Genomic DNA, 17,747 nt, shown 5'->3' on the forward strand with positions numbered 1-17,747 from the left:
CGCAAAGTAATTTTGCGCACGGTCGCGGTAGTATCATTTTCCATTTTGTATTTGAAATAATTTTCATCGAGGTCTGAGAAGAACGGCACCGAACGGTCGCTAGGAAAAGATGAATAGAGACAAGACGAAGAGAAGGAATGGCGGAACGGCAAGAAAACGGCAGGCTAAAAGAATCCGCCGGATTTCCGCTCGACGTTAAAGCGTCTATCGAGGCCGTTGCGCAACGCGCGTGCACGCCCGATAACGATACAAGCCGTGGAAATGCCTTCTGTTAGCGTTCACAGATTTTATCTTCGAAAACCGATCGATTTTTCTGTCACCTCAAACATGTTCTTCGTGCTCATTCATTTTACAAATCTACCATAGCTTGTCTGGTGTCTGTTCACCGAATGACCCACTACCGAGCACGATTTGTGATCATTTTTTAATAAAATGAGTTATGATTCGTAACTTATTTTTTAACAAAATTATAATAGTTTGATTGTAAAGAAAATTTTGTATGAAAAGAAAAAAGCTATGGTGATAGTCCGTTCATGTAAGAGCGATAATAATTTGAGAGCACAATAATTAAATATGGTGATGGTGGTAGTGATGGGTTGAACCTAAAGAAAATTGTATTTTGTAAAAAAAGAAAAAATGGTAATTAGCTATGGTGATAGTACGTTTGTAGAAGAGCACTAATAGTTTGAGATAATAATAATGAAACATGGTAGTGATGAAGGTAGTGATGGGTTGAAATATGGTAGTGATGATGGTAGTGATGGGTTGAACCTAAAGAAAATAGGATTTTGTATAAAAAGAAAAGAATAGCTATGGTAATAGCTGTTTGTACAAGAGCACTAATAGTTTGAGATCATAATAATGAAACATGGTAGTGATGAAGGTAGTGATGGGTTGAAATATGGTAGCGATGATGGTAGTGATGGGTTGAACCTAAAGAAAACTGAATTTTGTATAAATAGAAAAGAATAGCTATGGTAATAGCTGCTTGTAGAAGAGCAATATTAGTTTGAGATCATAATAATGAAATATGGTAGTGATGAAGGTAGTGATGGGTTGAAATATGGTAGTGATGATGGTAGTGATGGGTTGAACCTAAAGAAAATTAAATTTTGTATAAAAAGAAAAGAATAGCTATGGTAATAGCTGTTTGTACAAGAGCGAAAATAATTTGAGATCCTAATAATTAAATATGGTGGTAGTGATGGGTTGAAATGTGGTAGTGATGGATTTAACCTAAAGAAAATTAAATTCTGTATGAAAAGAAAAAAAAGTGACAATAGTTCACAGAAGAAACGAAGATAATACAAATATTTGCCCAACCTTTCCAATTTCTCGGAGGAACTCTTATTGATCGAATGAATTTTATAAACTGTTACGTTTAAGATCGCGTTCTATTTCCATCCGGATGTTTTCGATATATCGAAGAATCTTAAGTATGTTAAGAACACTTCTCGAACTTCACAGCTTGAGCTCTGTCTATAAATGAAATCTTCCTCGTTTCGAAAATATCTTCACGATGTGGAGCGTAAACGTTTTCCTCTGTTTTCTTTTTTCCATCGAAAAGCGCGGAGCATTTTCACGCGCAAATATGTACGATGAATAGAATCGTATATCTGTTTTATTGAGAAACGATGATCCCGACCGGATGTCGAATATCACGAAAGGTTGTTGTCCGAGGTCAGTTCCGCGATGTATAGACAGGTACGTTTAACTTCAAATGGACGGGCGCGATCGTAAAAGGAAGACGTTTTGAAGCTCGTGCGAAAGAAAACGGCACGATTTGTACGTGATTCGGCAAGCATCTCGCGAATCTCGTTTTAATGCCTTCATTTTATCGTTACGTTATTAATCTGTTCTAGTATCGGTTATTCAAATTCTTTATTACTGCTCTTGTATTTGATACAGTAGACTCGCACCGCGTGGAATTACAGCGCGTGGAATTACAGCGCACGGAACTACAATGCAACAAAATTCAGCGCTGTGAAATTCCATGCGTCGAACTACAACGCATCGAATTACAGCGCGTGGAATTACAGTGCGTAGAATTACAACGCGTCAAAATTCAACGCTGTGAAATTCCACGGTTCGAACTACAACGCGTCGAATTACAGCGCGTGGAATTACAGTGCGTAGAATTGCAGCGCGTGGAATTGCAGCGCGTTTAATTACAGCGCGTGGAATTACAGTGCGTAGAATTACAACGCGTCAAAATTCAACGCTGTGAAATTCCACGCTTCGAACTACAACGCATCGAATTACAGCGCGTGGAATTACAGCGCGTGGAATTGCAGCGCGTTTAATTACAGCGCGTGGAATTACAGTGCGTAGAATTACAGCGCGACAAAATTCAACGCTGTGAAATTCCACGCTTCGAACTACAACGCGTCGAATTACAGCGCGTGGAATTACAGTGCGTAGAATTACAGCGCGTGGAATTACAGCGCGTGGAATTGCAGCGCGTTAAATTACAGCGCGTGGAATTACAGTGCGTAGAATTACAACGCGTCAAAATTCAACGCTGTGAAATTCCACGCGTCGAACTACAAAGCGTCGAATTACAGCGCGTGGAATTACAGTGCATACAATTGCAGCGCGTGGAATTACTCGCCATAGACAGAGATGTATCTTTCCAATAAATAATTAGATATCAAAGTATTCACCAGCCTACCAAAAAGTATAGAAACCTTCTCTCCAACAGAGAGTAATTAATTTCTTCTGTCAAAATATTCCACCCGAAAGAAAAACCAGAGAAAAAAAAGAGGCAAGTCAATAACAAAAAATAGCAGCGTACACTTTCTACCGATGGAATTTCAGTTGAATTTACCGAAAGGCCAAAATGCAACGAAGCAGCAGGGTTGGGCCGAAAGAAACACGTACATAGACACATATAAGTTTCGTTGGTGTCGACGCGTGGGCCAAGAAACGTGGTCGGAGCTGCTTTCTACGCGCGGGCGAGAAATGTTTGTTGCACACGCAGCCGTTGCACATGCACCACGGGCCACAGGGATAGCTTGAAACGCGGCCGATACAAATTTTATGCGTTACTATCACCCACATACGCTTCGATATTATTGGATCGAATAATTTATACCGTTGTCCGCGTTCGTAATGTAGCCGCCGAGAATGCATTACGTTTCGTCGGCCTACAGTAGGCTCTCGTTATATTGCCTCATTTATGGGGACTTTCGCGTGTATGAAACGGTGGCCTTTCACCGTTATCGTACTAGGAGGAGATTTATGAATGTCGAGGAAATCTTTTTATGGATGTCGATGGATTGTTAGATGTTCTATGTTTATAAGTTGTATTTCGGCTGGTTATATTTCGGGGCGTTGCATTTCACAACGCTGAATTCTGACGCGTTGTAGTTTAGCGCGCTGTAATTCCACGCGTTGTAGTTCGACGCATGGAATTTCACAGCGTTGAATTTTGACGCGTTGTAATTCTACGCACTGTAATTCCACGCGCTGCAATTCCACGCGTCGTAATTCTACGCACTGTAATTCCACGCGCTGCAATTACACGCACTGCAATTCCACGCGCTGTAATTCGACGCAAGGAATTTCACAGCGTTGAATTTTGACGCGTTGTAATTCTACGCACTGTAATTCCACGCGCTGCAATTCCACGCACTGTAATTCCACGCGCTGCAATTCCACGCGCTGCAATTCCACGCGCTGTAATTCGACGCAAGGAATTTCACAGCGTTGAATTTTGACGCGTTGTAATTCTACGCACTGTAATTCCACGCGCTGCAATTCCATGCGTTGTAATTCTACGCACTGTAATTCCACGCGCTGCAATTCCACTAGCTGCAATTCCACGCGCTGTAATTCGACGCGTTGTAGTTCGACGCGTGGGATTTCACAGCATTGAATTTTGACGCGTTGTAATTCTACGCACTGTAATTCCACGCGTTGTAATTCCACACACTGTAATTCGACGCGTGGAATTTCACAACACTGAATTTTGACGCGTTGTAACTCGGTGCGCTGTAATTCGATGCGTTGTAATTCGGCGCGTTGGATTTCAGTGCATTATAATTCCACGCATTGCATTTCGATGCCTCGAAATTTGGAACGTTGTATTTTGACGCACTGTATTCCAGAATGTGGTATTTCAACGCACTGCACTTAACCGCGATGTATTTCAGTACATTACCCATCATTCATTAACACATCCACCATACCCCAATAATTCTTGATAACATAATTCAAACTTATTCCAATATTTACCCATATTGACTCACAACATCCATTAGCTACGAAATAATTCAATATTCCTTGCTACTACCATCACTTCCATTACAAATACTTTGAAGAACATTCAAGCTAATATTCCTGAAAACACCATAAAAACTTCTAATTTTAATACCTGTCGTACTACACAATTTTTACACCATTCCGATTGCAAAACTGAGAATGACATATCTGAGAAAATCGTTTCCTAAGAAAATTTCTGCATAAAATTGCAGGCTGCAGTAAGGCCGAAGTTTGACAAACTAATTGAATCCTGTCGAGTTTCTATTGAACACAGGCTTAAAAGGATGATCGCTCGGAACACTTACGCCGGTATAAATCAAGCTGTTCCCACGCGTGAAAATCTGAAACGATGTTACGCAAAGAGGCTGTTGGTCAGGCTCTCCTATTCGGAGGCGAACCCTCTCCTACGGTTTGCCTAGTAAATCATTTGGTGGCGTGACCGTGTGGGTGGTTGTGTTCACGGGAATATACGTGGAATTTTTGTTTCGAGGGAATTTGCAGGCTGCTAATGGCATCGCGACGCCCACGGGACATCGAGGCTAGGCAACCTGTACCGGTATCGCGTGCTACCGCGTAAGGCGAGGCAGCCAAAGGAACTGGCTACCCACCACTTTTCCCTCCTACGATTAAACACGAGGAAACCGATCCGAATGGCAATCAACCCGACACGATCCCTTCGAATTCGCGGACCTCTGAACGCGTCAATCATTCAGGCCTTTTATCGTCCATTAAATCGTCACCGAGACACGTCGACGGTGTTGCGGTAACGCTGCCATCGATGAAATACCAAAATGTACTCAGATAGATTACGCGTTGTTTGTCTAGTTCGACTTGCAAAGTTTAATGGCTTGCAGAGTTGGGAATTTCAGATATGTTAGGTATGAGGATTTCAGATATGGTGGGTTTGGGATTTTGGAGAGATGCTGGGATTTGGGAAGGTTAGGACTTGGAATTGAGATGTTACACCTGGGAACTTGGAAATTGGTTATTTGCTAGTTTGGACGTTTGGAAGTTTGGGAACTTAGGAAGCTGGAAGTGAAATTTGGGAATTTGCAAATTGGGAATTTCAGATATGTTAGGTATGAGGATTTCAGATATGGTGGGTTTGGGATTTTGGAGAGATGCTGGGATTTGAGAAGGTTGGGACTTGGAATTGGGATGTGATACCTGGGAACTTGGGAATTGGTTGTTTGCTAGTTTGGACGTTGAGAAGTTTGGAAACTTAGGAAGCTGGAAGAGAAATTTGGGAATTTGCGAATTGGTCACTTGCAAGTTTGAATGTTGAGAAGTTTGGAAACTTAGGAAGCTGGAAGTGAAATTTGGGAATTTGCAAATTGCTCACTTGCAAGTTTGAATGTTGAGAAGTTTGGAAACTTAGGAAGCTGGAAGCGAAATTTGGGAATTTGCAAAATGGTCACTTGCAAGTTTGAACGTTGAGAAGTTTGGAAACTTAGGAAGCTGGAAGTGAAATTTGGGAATTTGCAAATTGGTCACTTGCAAGTTTGGACGTTGAGAAGTTTGGAAACTTAAAAAGTTGAAGGAAATGAAATTTGGGAATTTGCAAATTGCTCACTTGCAGGTTTGAACATTTGAAAGTTCGGAAACTCAGGAGTTTGGAAAGTTGAAAATTTAAAATTCAATAAATTGTGACTTCAACTATTTGAAATTCTTACACGTTTCAAGACTTACTAAAAAATTTATAATTTTGAAACTTGAACACTTCGATAGAGAATTTGAAGAGCTGGAAATTAAGGATTTACGAAACCAAAATTTGACAATTTAAAAGCTTGACGATACAAACATTAAAACTATTAAAATTAAGTCAGTTTTTTTGAGATCGAGTGTCGAGTTCGGTGCATTCGATTGTTCGAAGCAATCGATCGACCAACTGGATCGACGTATTTCTCTCGAACGAGTTCACCTACGCGTGGTTAAAACAGCTCGAACCAACGGAGCCCCTTAAGGATTCGACTCGAATTCGCCGGTAATCGTATTCAAAGATAAGAAGGGAAAAGAGACGCGTTGATATCGTGACGAGACTGCAAATTCGTTCCGATGCAACTTTTTTCCGCGATGCAATTATGCTAGGCGACGGAACTTCTCTTCGATTTATATTCCTGTTGGGTACAGTTGCGTGCAACGATAGCTTTTCTTGCTTTGAAGAGTGGTATACGGAAAAGAGACTCAGTTGAGTGCTCGGTTTTCTTCGGTAGAGTTCGGATTACCTCGACGGTTCGATTATGCATTTTGACGTGTTAAATTTCGCAGCGCTGAATTTTAAAGCGCTGTAATTCGACGTGTGGGATTTCACAGCGCTACATTGTGATCCGTTGTAATGCGGCGCGTGGAATTTCACAGCGCTGAATTTTGACGCGTTGTAATTCCCCGCACTGTAATTCCACGCGTGCAATTTTGACGCGTTGTAATTCGACGCGTGGAATTTCACAGCGCGGAAGTTTGACGCGTTGTAATTCCACGCACTGTAATTCCACGCATGGAATTTCACAGCGCTGAATTTTGACGCGTTGTAATTCCACGCGTGGAATTTCACAGCGCGGAAGTTTGACGCGTTGTAATTCCACGCACTGTAATTCCACGCGTGGAATTTCACAGCGCGGAAGTTTGACGCGTTGTAATTCCACGCACTGTAATTCCACGCGTTGTAATTCCACGCGTGGAATTTCACAGCGCGGAAGTTTGACGCGTTGTAATTCCACGCACTGTAATTCCACGCATGGAATTTCACAGCGCTGAATTTTGACGCGTTGTAATTCCACGCGTGGAATTTCACAGCGCCGAATTTTGGCACGTTGTAATTCGACGCGTGGGATTTCACAGCGTTAAATTTTGACGCGTTGTAATTCCACGCATGGAATTTCACAGCGCTTAATTTTGACGCGTTGTAATCCCACGCACTGCAATTCCACGCGTGGAATTTCACAGCGCTGAATTTTGACGCGTTGTAGTTCCGCGCACTGTACTTCCACGCGCTGTAATTCGACGCGTGGAATTTCACAGCGCTGGATTTTGACGCGTTGTAATTCGACGCGTCAGTGTGATGACCAAATTTTGTAATATAAACGAGTACTCACGTCTTTGCTAGGCACACAGAGCGGTGTTCCTTCTTTCACGATTCCTGCCTCGACCATTACACCCATAACGATAGGATCACGAGAGTTGTAGATATGCTGTAACAAATGCATTTTAAAAAGAAAAATATATCACGTTGAGCAACAGTAATCCCCATGACAATTAATACGCAAACATATTGAAGGAAGTGAGGGTCAACTTTATCGATCTTTACTTATCCGAATTGCTAATATCGATACTAAAAACTTGATCTATGTCATAGTTTTAATAATCATTCAAGTAATTTAAATTTATACAATTATCTTGGTCATGGCAGTTCGATAATTTCGATTCATTTTGGTCAGGATGATACGTACCTGTGGTAAAATGCGAAGTTTGCATGGAAACACGGCGATATGCTTGTTTTCGTTCCGTTTACGTTGCTTCAGTTCCTCTCTGTAAGCGGTAAACTTATCGAAGAGGTGATAAATAATGTCTGCCTGGAAGATCTTCACTCCCAGCGAGTCTGCCAATTCTTGTGCGTCTCTTTCGATCTTCACGTCGAACGCGAGGATCGTTGCATATCTATCAAAAAACAGGTTTAAACATTTGCGTTAAATCTATCGATCGATTATTTACTCTCTAATTACGTTCTGAAGCAAGAATATTAGTATTCCAGTCGATGTTAATCTACATTTCACGTTTGTTCCTTCGCTTGAAATAGTTACTGCAGGGATCAGCTTTATACAGTAGACTTTCGTTATATTGCCACTTTTCATTTTCGTAAGTTTCATCATTTTTAGAAGTTTGCTATGTGTTATGTTACCATGCAGTGCATTGCCACGCGTTGTATTGCTACATATTATATTACCACGCATTATATCGCCACGCATTGTATTGTCACGCTTTGTATTGCAACATATTATATTACCACGCATTATATCGCCACGCATGGTATTGTCACGCATTGTATTGCCATGCATTTTATCGCAACGCATTGTATTGCCACGCGTTATATCGCCACGCATTGTATTGCCACGCATTATATCGCCACGCATTATATCGCCACGCATTGTATTGCCACGCGTTATATCACCACTCACTGTATTCTTACACGTTATATTACCACGCACTATATCGCCACGCACTGTATTGCTATGCATTACATTACCAAACTTTATATCGCCACGCATGGTATTGTCATTCATTGTATCGCCACACATTGTATTACCACGCGTTATATCGCCGCTCACTGTATTCTTACACGTTATATTACCACGCACTATATCGCCACTCACTGTATTCTTACACGTTATATTACCACGCACTATATCGCCACGCACTGTATTACTATGCATTACGTTACCAAACTTTATATCGCCACGCATGGTATTGTCACGCATTATATCGCCACGCATTGCATTGCCACGCGTTATATCGCCACTCACTGTATTCCTACACATTATATTACCACGCACTATATCGCCACGCACTATATTGCTACGAATTACATTACCACACTTTATATCGCCACGCATTATATCGCCACGTTAGAAATTTACTCGTTAGAGACCGCATTTCAATTCGTGGCAATATAACTAGAGTCTACTGTAATGCAAATGTAATTAAAAGCGATAATTAGGACGTTTAAATAATTATTAGAATTCACAAAATATTATTAAAACGTAATTGATAATCACAGTCTATGTTAACAAACATAATTGTAACATTTTATCAGATAAATTACTAGATACATATGTATTCCTGAAGTCATCAATTTTAAGACTTAAATAAAATAAGTTCACTGTAATAAAAATGTTATGCAATTATTTAAAACTATGGAAGTATACTTACTGACTGTCGTGTTCCAACATAATAGAAGCCTTCATAACATCTTTCTTGACAACAGGACCGATACGAATTCCAGCGTACTGCAAAAAAGAGAAGTTTATCGTGTAGCAGTCAGAAAGCTACGATTAAATTTTGATAAACGATTTGTTTAAAGGCCTGAAAGAACATCTCTATTCTATCGTGAACTCGACACACTAATTCAGCAGCCAGATTGATAGCCGTGCACGTACGCATTTTGTCGTTAATAGGCGATTTCCGACGATGAATGTACAGGGTGCTTCAAAATTCTTGTTCAGCACAAAATTCTTCCACAGTGTAGAACATAATATTTTTTTTTTTTAAATCTCATAGACAAAGTCTCGTGCAAAATGATAGAGTGTTCATCGATTTCTCAAATACAACTTTCTTGAAATACAAATTTCTTGAAACAACCTGTGCATCGCTCGCGACGAAAGCCTTAAAGGATAGCTCTCGATTCGCAACGGAGTGCCGTACTTGGAAATGAAATAAAAAATATTCGAGTAAAACATAAACCACTGTCACTGTACCATAAATACGGTGGAAGGTTGTGCGTGTATTCTGTTTGGGAGCAAAAATAACTAGTGACGCATGCTCTCCGGATTCGGCTGGGACCAGACGCGACACATAGAAATAAACATTATGCACTTACAAACAAGTCACATCGTAGACCTGATAAATACTCGCGTAATTAACGCTCGCGAAAAACCATCGCAACAAATTTTTATTTGAAAATTTCATCAAATTTTCACAAATTAATGATCTTATTTTTACAAACTTTCTGGTGTATTATTTTTATCCTGAAAAATTTTTGTGTATAAAAATTTCAATTTGGAAAGATTCATTTTTTAACGTCTTCAATGTAGTAAATCTATAGTCGAACTTATAGTGAAATTTATGGTGAAACTTATAGTGAAATTTATAGTGAAACTTATAGTGAAGTTTATAGTGAAATTTATAGTGAAATTTATAGTAGAATTTATAGTTAAACTTTATAGTGAAACTTATAGTGAAATTCATAGTGAAATCTATAGTGAAATTCATAGTGAAACTTATAATGAAATTCATAGTGAAATCTATAGTGAAACTTTATAGTGAAATTTATAGTGAAACTTATAGTGAAATTCATAGTGAAATCTATAGTGAAATTCATAGTGAAACTTATAATGAAGTTCATAGTGAAATCTATAGTGAAAATTATAGTGAAACTTATAGTGAAATTCATAGTGAAATTTGTAGTGAAATTTATAGTGAAATTTACAGTGAAATTTATAGTCAAATTATAGTGAAACTTATAGTGAAACTTATAATGAAATTTATAGTGAAACTTATAGTGAAACTTATAATGAAATTTATAGTGAAATTTATAGTGGAATCTATAGTGAAATATATAATGAAATATATAGTGAAATTTATAGTGAAACTTTATAGTGAAACTTATAGTGGAAATTATAGTGAAATTAATAATGAAATTTATAGTGAAATTTATAATGAAACTTATAGTAAAACTTATAGTAAAACTTATAATGAAATTTATAGTGGAACTTATAGTGAAACTTATAATGAAATTTATAGTGAAACTTATAGTGGAATCTATAGTGAAATATATAGTGAAATATATAGCAAAATTTATAGTGAAACTTATAGTGAAACTTATAGTGAAACCTATAATAAAATTTATAGTAAAATTTATAGTGAAATCCGAACATATAATAAACCTATAGTAGCTTTCGATTATTTAACCGAATAAAATACGTGAAACCGGTAGTCGACGCGTTAATTATAGAGCGAATAGGGGAACCGTTATGAATGACCCTTTATGGTTGACGGGTAACAGAGCAGACCCGGTGAAATCCATGACCTTTACGTAATGAATGAACTGTCGGCGATGAACAAGGAGGAAAAAGGAAAGAAAAACGAGAGCCAATTAGAAGGCACTACCGCTCGATAAATGAGCCTACTCACCGAAACACCGACAGCTAGTCATGTTTCATTGATGAGCAGTGAATTGTGATACCATCCGTTGAAATAAGGTAAAAGGACCGAGAGCCGAGTGGGAGAATGAATGAAAACCAGAGAGAGAGAGAGAAACGAAAAAGGTGTAGCGTGGGAGATGGTCAATGAAAATGAGAGAACGTTGGCGGGGGAATGCAATTAATGACGCGTCAACTATCTACGTGTTTGTGAACGCGTTACGAAAATATCGTCAGACTGAGCTAAAAATAACCCTCGAAAATTAACGAGATTTCGTTCTATAATTTTCGAGATGAATTTTTTTTCACGATTCGGAAATTGAGGATGTGTTGGATAATTATGTATGACCTTGCTGATTTCAATGACCTTGAAATATGTGTTTCTGGTTTAATTTAAATGATGGTGGTTTCATTCAAGTTTTGTCAAAGATATTTTTACTGTACATACAAAGTCTATATTGTCTTAGGTTTTGAATTTTAAGTTTATATATTAAAATAGCAAATATAGTTGTATGTAATATATCCACTAAATCTGCTTTTCTTTAGGTATAATACAGCTATGTGACTTTTATACATTTACTTGATGTCACAGCAAGACATATGTGCAGCCATATATCTACTACACATACGTGACATGATTAAATGAGGACGGTGATATGTTAAACACTTACTATATTTATACTGTAGTATATTATAGTTTATTGTATTATGTTAGAGGTATTAAAAAAACAGATGACATAGTAATAAAATATACTTTATGTACTCATATGTGTACCACACATGTTGTAAATCCAACCCTAGATTTTTTATTATATTTTAAAAACTAACAACGACAGATGATTACATATGTGAGCAAAGTTGTTCAGAATGTTGACCTTGACGACATATTTCAAGGTCATAGAAATCGGTGAAGCATGTGAGATGCTATAAATAATTATTGTAATAAAAATATTTTTGCACATATCTCTGAAACTAAAGTTAAATGGAGGTGATATGTATAGGGAAAAATTGTACAAAATGGCGTACTTGAGGACATATTTCAAGGTCATTGAAATTGATGAAGTCTATATAATTTATTCTGTTGAATCCGAATTCTGTTGAATTCCCAATTTAAACAATGTTGAAATAATAAAAATATCTAAGAAGATTGCAAAAGTACTTGTCACTCTGAGACCAGAGTTAAGAATTATTTAAAACACTGCGTCTTAAATCAATTTCTAATAAAATTTTGTAATCATAAAATTTTTAAGTAGACCATATATCTTTTTCGTCATAAAAATTCATGCAGAATATTAACTTTATTCGATACACATCAAAGATGGATATAACCTTGACCGAATGAAATCCAATTGTGTCCCAACACCAGACCCATCTATGTCCCCGAAGAAAAATATTGAAAAGACGCGTTTCGAAAGAAAATTTCGCAAGGATTCGGCAATAGACTCGTCGGAGCGGAACAGATGCTGGAAAAGAACAAAACAGGAGAAATAGAAAAGAAGTAGAGAGAGAGAGAAAGAAGCGAGGGGGATAAAGGAACGCGAAGAAGACGGGGTAAAAGAAGGGAAAAAAGAAAAGGAAGGTAACGGAGAAAGTGGAGGGAAAGAGACACGGTGGTTCACGGAGAAAAGACGGACGACAGATGTTGCCAGCAAAAGAAATGCTGGTACAAAACGGGAGGAAGTCGAGAGGAAGAGAGAACACAGAGGGGTCCGAAGGAGAAAGAGGGACGCTTCCGGCATTAAAAACCGGCCGGCAGGGCACGGATCCTCTTCAGCCTCTCGTCATAACTGCGGAACGTTTCCCGAACAAGGAAACTCTAATTTATTAAGCTTACGCCTCTGTTAAAAGGTGATTTCCGCTTTTTGGATTAAAAAAAGTAATCGACTTTCTTCCTTTCTGAGACGGTAATTGCAACCTGTATGGAAGGTGATTCGAACAATTTGTATAGGGACTTTTAATCAAATTTGAAGTTAACCCCTTGACGAGTCTGACTCGTGTCGCACTCGTACCTCGGCCGTGATCAATTTTACTCAAATTTTTAATACGCTTCAATTTGAAGTTCAAGTCTAATTATAATTTGCATAGACAATAATTGAATAATAACGTATTGAAATAACATTTCAATTTTTTTGTCTATTTTAATTAGGCAGTTCTGTCTGACGCACCTGACAAATAAGCCATAGTGCAAGGGGTTAATGGAATTTATCGTGTTAGGGGTTATAATCCATGGAGTCCTATATCCCAAAATTTCTACAGTGTCAAATCTCTACGTTTCTATGTCCCTACACCCCCAAATTTCAAGGTTCCCAAATTAGTAAGTTCCAAAATTCTTACGTACTGAAATTCCTACATCCCCAAATTCCAACGCTCCATATTCCCAAATGCATAGATTCCCATATCCCCAAATTTCTACGCCGCCAAATCTCTACGTTCCCACATCCCTACACCCCCAAATTTCAAGGAACCCAAATCTCCACGTTCCAAAATTCTCACATCCCCAAATTTCTACATCTCCAAATTCTCATATCCCCAAATTCCAACGTTCCATATTCCCAGATCCATAGATTCCCATATCCCCAAATTTCTACACCGCCAGAATTGTACGCTCCCATATCCCTACACCCCCAAATTTCAAGGTTCCCAAATCTCCACGTTCCAAAATTCTCACATCTCTAAATTCCCATATCCCCAAATTCTAATGCTCCATATTCCCAGATCCATAGATTCCGATATCCCCAAATTTCTACATCGCCGAAATTCTACGTTCCCATATCCCTACACCCCCAAATTTCAAGGTTCCCAAATCTCCACGTTCCAAAATTCTCACATCCCTAAATTCCCATATCCCCAAATTCCAATGCTCCTTATTCCCAAATGCATAGATTCCCATATCCCCAAATTTCTACGCCACCAAATCTCTACGTTCCCATATCCCTACACCCCTAAATTCCAAAATCCCCAAATCTCCACGTTCCAAAATTCTCACATCCCTAAATTCCCATATCCCCAAATTCCAGCGCCCCATATTTCCACATCCTCAAATTCCTAAATTTCCAAATTTCTGAACTACCAAATCTCCACATTCCCATATCCCTAGACCATTCTCAAAGTTCCCAAATACTAAAATCTCAAATCACAGAAAATCAGCTAATGAGAGGTCTATTCTCTCTCGGTTGCCACATTTTTCCCAAGGAATTTGCACTCGACTGTACGTAATATGGAACGTGTTTCACATCACGTACAATCAAGCGTATTTCATATCACACAGATATTGCGACAGGAAAATCATAATTATCTTACGAAAAGAACATGTTTAATGACAAGTAATGGTCAAAATGACTGGTGTCAGGTTTCATATTTTATATCATAAAAATTCTGTTTTGCGTGTTTTTGTAGGATTTGCCTGTCATGTTTTATTGAGATAAAGTGTGCGATTAACGTTGATTTCAGCGTTAATGATAAATCGTGCGAAAGTAATTTTTTACTGTTTATCTTATGTATTACAGTATGAAAGGACAGATTTTTGCCTCCAAAATTTATATAGGCGGTTGTACAATTGCCATATAGCGAGACTGCAGAATACGTTTTATAGATCACTCGAGTACCTAATGTATTACAATATGAAACGATAGATTTCTGCCTTCTCCATTTATATAAACGATTGTACAATTGGTGCTCTTCTAGCAACATGTGCCATATAGCGAGACTGCAGAATACGTTTTATAGGTCACTCGATTACCTAATGTATTATAATATGAAACGATAGATTTCTGCCTCCTTTATTTATATAAGCGGTTGTGCAATTGTTACTCTTCTAGCAACATGTGCCATATAGCGGGACTGCAGAATACGTTTTATAGGTCACTCGAGTACCTAATTTATTATACTATGAAACGACAGATTTCTGCTTTTTCCATTTATATAAGTAGTTATACAATTGTTACTTTTTTAGGAACATGTGCCATATAGCGAGACTGCACGCCGAATATGTTTTATGGATCACTCGAATACCTAATGTATTACAATATGAAACGATAGATTTCTGCCTTCTCCATTTATATAAACGGTTGTACAATTGTTACTCTTCTAGCAACACGTGCCATATAGCGAGACTGCACGCCGAATACGTTTTATAGGTCACTCGAATACCTAATGTATTACACTATGAAACGACAGATTTCTACCTCCTCCACTCTTATAGCCGGTTACACAATTCTCTTCCAGTAACATGGGCCATATAGCGAGACTGCACTGCAACTACGTTTTCGCACGAATTCCACCGACGGTTCTAAACGGCACCATTTACCCGGCAAAAAAAATTGCCAAAGAACTGAAACTCGGCGTTGGCCTGTGTCTCGCAATGAGGATAATTGATTCCGCTAGAGATTCGCGAGCGCGAATAATTACTGGTTCGACACGGTGTTTGCGATTCGTATGTATAAATAGCATCAAAAGAATTCTTACCACTTTCGTATAATTACGGCGTGCTGCTAGGTGGTAGAAACGAAATTCGATAATCATCTATCCGCGTGAAACAAAATGTAAGAAACCGGGAGAACGGTTGCTCGCTAATTGAAATTCCCTCGCGAACCTGTTGTGCGCGAATTCAATGTACCTTCAACCGCGAGAACTTTCTCGACATTATCATAATTGGTTTCTAATTACATCGAAGGGGTTCAATATCCGGTTCATCAACCAACTATCATTTGAAATTCAATCGAGATCGGCCGATAGAAATTCCTGCGGTCAGGGAGGTTAATGACGTACAAACGCGTGACGCACCTGGTGCGTCTTTATAGTACATCTCATATAATTTGACTCAATGGTTACATACATATATACATGAAGTATAATGTACGTCATAATGTATGTAACGTTGTTAACAACATACAAACGCATGACGCACCTGGTGCGTCTTCATAGTACATCTCATGCAATTTGTGACTCAATGTTTATATATACATACATGACATATAATGTATGTTATAATAAAATATAACGTATGTTATAATGTACATAACGTTATTAGTGACGTACAAATGCATGACGCACCAGGTGCGTCAACATAGTACATGTCATACAATTTGTGACTCAATGTTTATATATACATACATGGCATGTAATGTATGTTATAATAAAATATAACGTATGTTATAATGTATATAACGTCATTAGTGACGTACAAACGCATGACGCACCAGGTGCGTCAACGTAGTACATCTCATACAATTTGTGACTCAATGTTTATATATACATACATAGCATAAATGTATGTTATAATGTATATAACGTCATTAGTGACGTACAAACGCATGACGCACCAGGTGCGTCGACATAGTACATGTCATACAATTTGTGACTCAATATTTATATATACATACATAACATATAATGTATGTTATAATGTACATAACGTCATTAGTGACGTACAAACGCATGACGCACCCGGTGCGTCGACGTAGTACATCTCATATAATTTATCCTTCTACGCGAACATAAAATATAACGTATGTTATAACACATGTAATGTATGTTATAACAGAAGATACCACGTATACATAAAGTATATCTTCCATTACACATGTACCACATAAGACGCACCAGGTGTGTCATGTACCTAGTTGAACCTTAATAAACATCTTCCATAATTCTTTCAATATATATTAAATCTACCACGTCCCGTTCCATGTTGTGTTAAACTGATTATATACCGAGTAATTTTTATGCTGTACATTCGTAATTAAATCATGACGCACCGTGTGCGTTGAATGTTAAAGGCAAGTTGATTAATAGGACTGTATGAAATCGTGAAAGAATCTTCGTGGAAGAAAACCACCTTCCAATATATCTTCACAATGACAAGTAATAGAACCATAAATAAAACGATATATTACTTTGAAACAACATTGTACTAACACGTTGACAAGGAGTAACAAAATGCTATCGTTAATCAGTTTCCGTCAAGATTTCGCGATTGCCGGTCAACGTCGTTTATTTCTTTCCTTTTCAGCCGCTAATCCTCCGACCGGCTTCTCTCCTCAAACTGCATGTTATACAGGGTGTCTCACAAAAGAATTTTGGGATGGGGTTTGGAGATGTGGGAAGTTGGGGAGGTAGGAATTTGGGGAGGTGGGAATTTAGGGGTGTTGGGATTTAGGAACATGAGAATTTAGGGATATGGGAACTTGGAGATGTGGAAATTTAGGGATGTGAGAATTTGGAGGTGTAGGAATTTGGAGATGTGAGAATTTGGGGATGTGGGAACTTGGGGATGTGGAAATTTGGGGATGTGAGAATTTGGGGATGTGGAAATTTGGAGGTGTAGGAATTTGGAGATGTGAGAATTTGGGGATGTGGGAACTTGGAAATGTGGAAATTTGGGGATGTGAGAATTTGGGGATGTGGAAATTTGGAGGTGTAGGAATTTGGAGATGTGAGAACTTGGGGATGTGGAAATTTGGGGATGTGAGAATTTGGGGATATGGGAACTTGGGGATGTGAGAATTTGGGGATGTGGAAATTTGGGGATATGGGAACTTGGGGATGTGGAAATTTGGGGATGTGGGAACTTGG

At 38.4% G+C, this 17,747-nt stretch overlaps 1 protein-coding gene across 2 annotated transcripts in view; it reads right to left on the reverse strand.

Moving 5' to 3' along the window:
- The window catches only part of eIF5B (eukaryotic translation initiation factor 5B), a 48,695-nt gene that overhangs the window by 20,396 nt on the left and 10,552 nt on the right, over positions 1-17,747 (reverse strand). For both annotated transcript variants that reach the window (XM_012298965.2, XM_076536982.1), the window contains 3 exons: positions 9,187-9,263; positions 7,710-7,917; positions 7,356-7,451 (listed from right to left, as the gene is read on the reverse strand). In XM_012298965.2, coding sequence (XP_012154355.1) covers positions 7,356-7,451; positions 7,710-7,917; positions 9,187-9,263 — 381 coding nt within the window. The remainder of the gene's footprint in view (positions 1-7,355; positions 7,452-7,709; positions 7,918-9,186; positions 9,264-17,747) is intronic.

This window comes from Megachile rotundata, chromosome 1 (genome assembly GCF_050947335.1).
Source record: "Megachile rotundata isolate GNS110a chromosome 1, iyMegRotu1, whole genome shotgun sequence".
Lineage (NCBI taxonomy): Eukaryota > Metazoa > Arthropoda > Insecta > Hymenoptera > Megachilidae > Megachile > Megachile rotundata.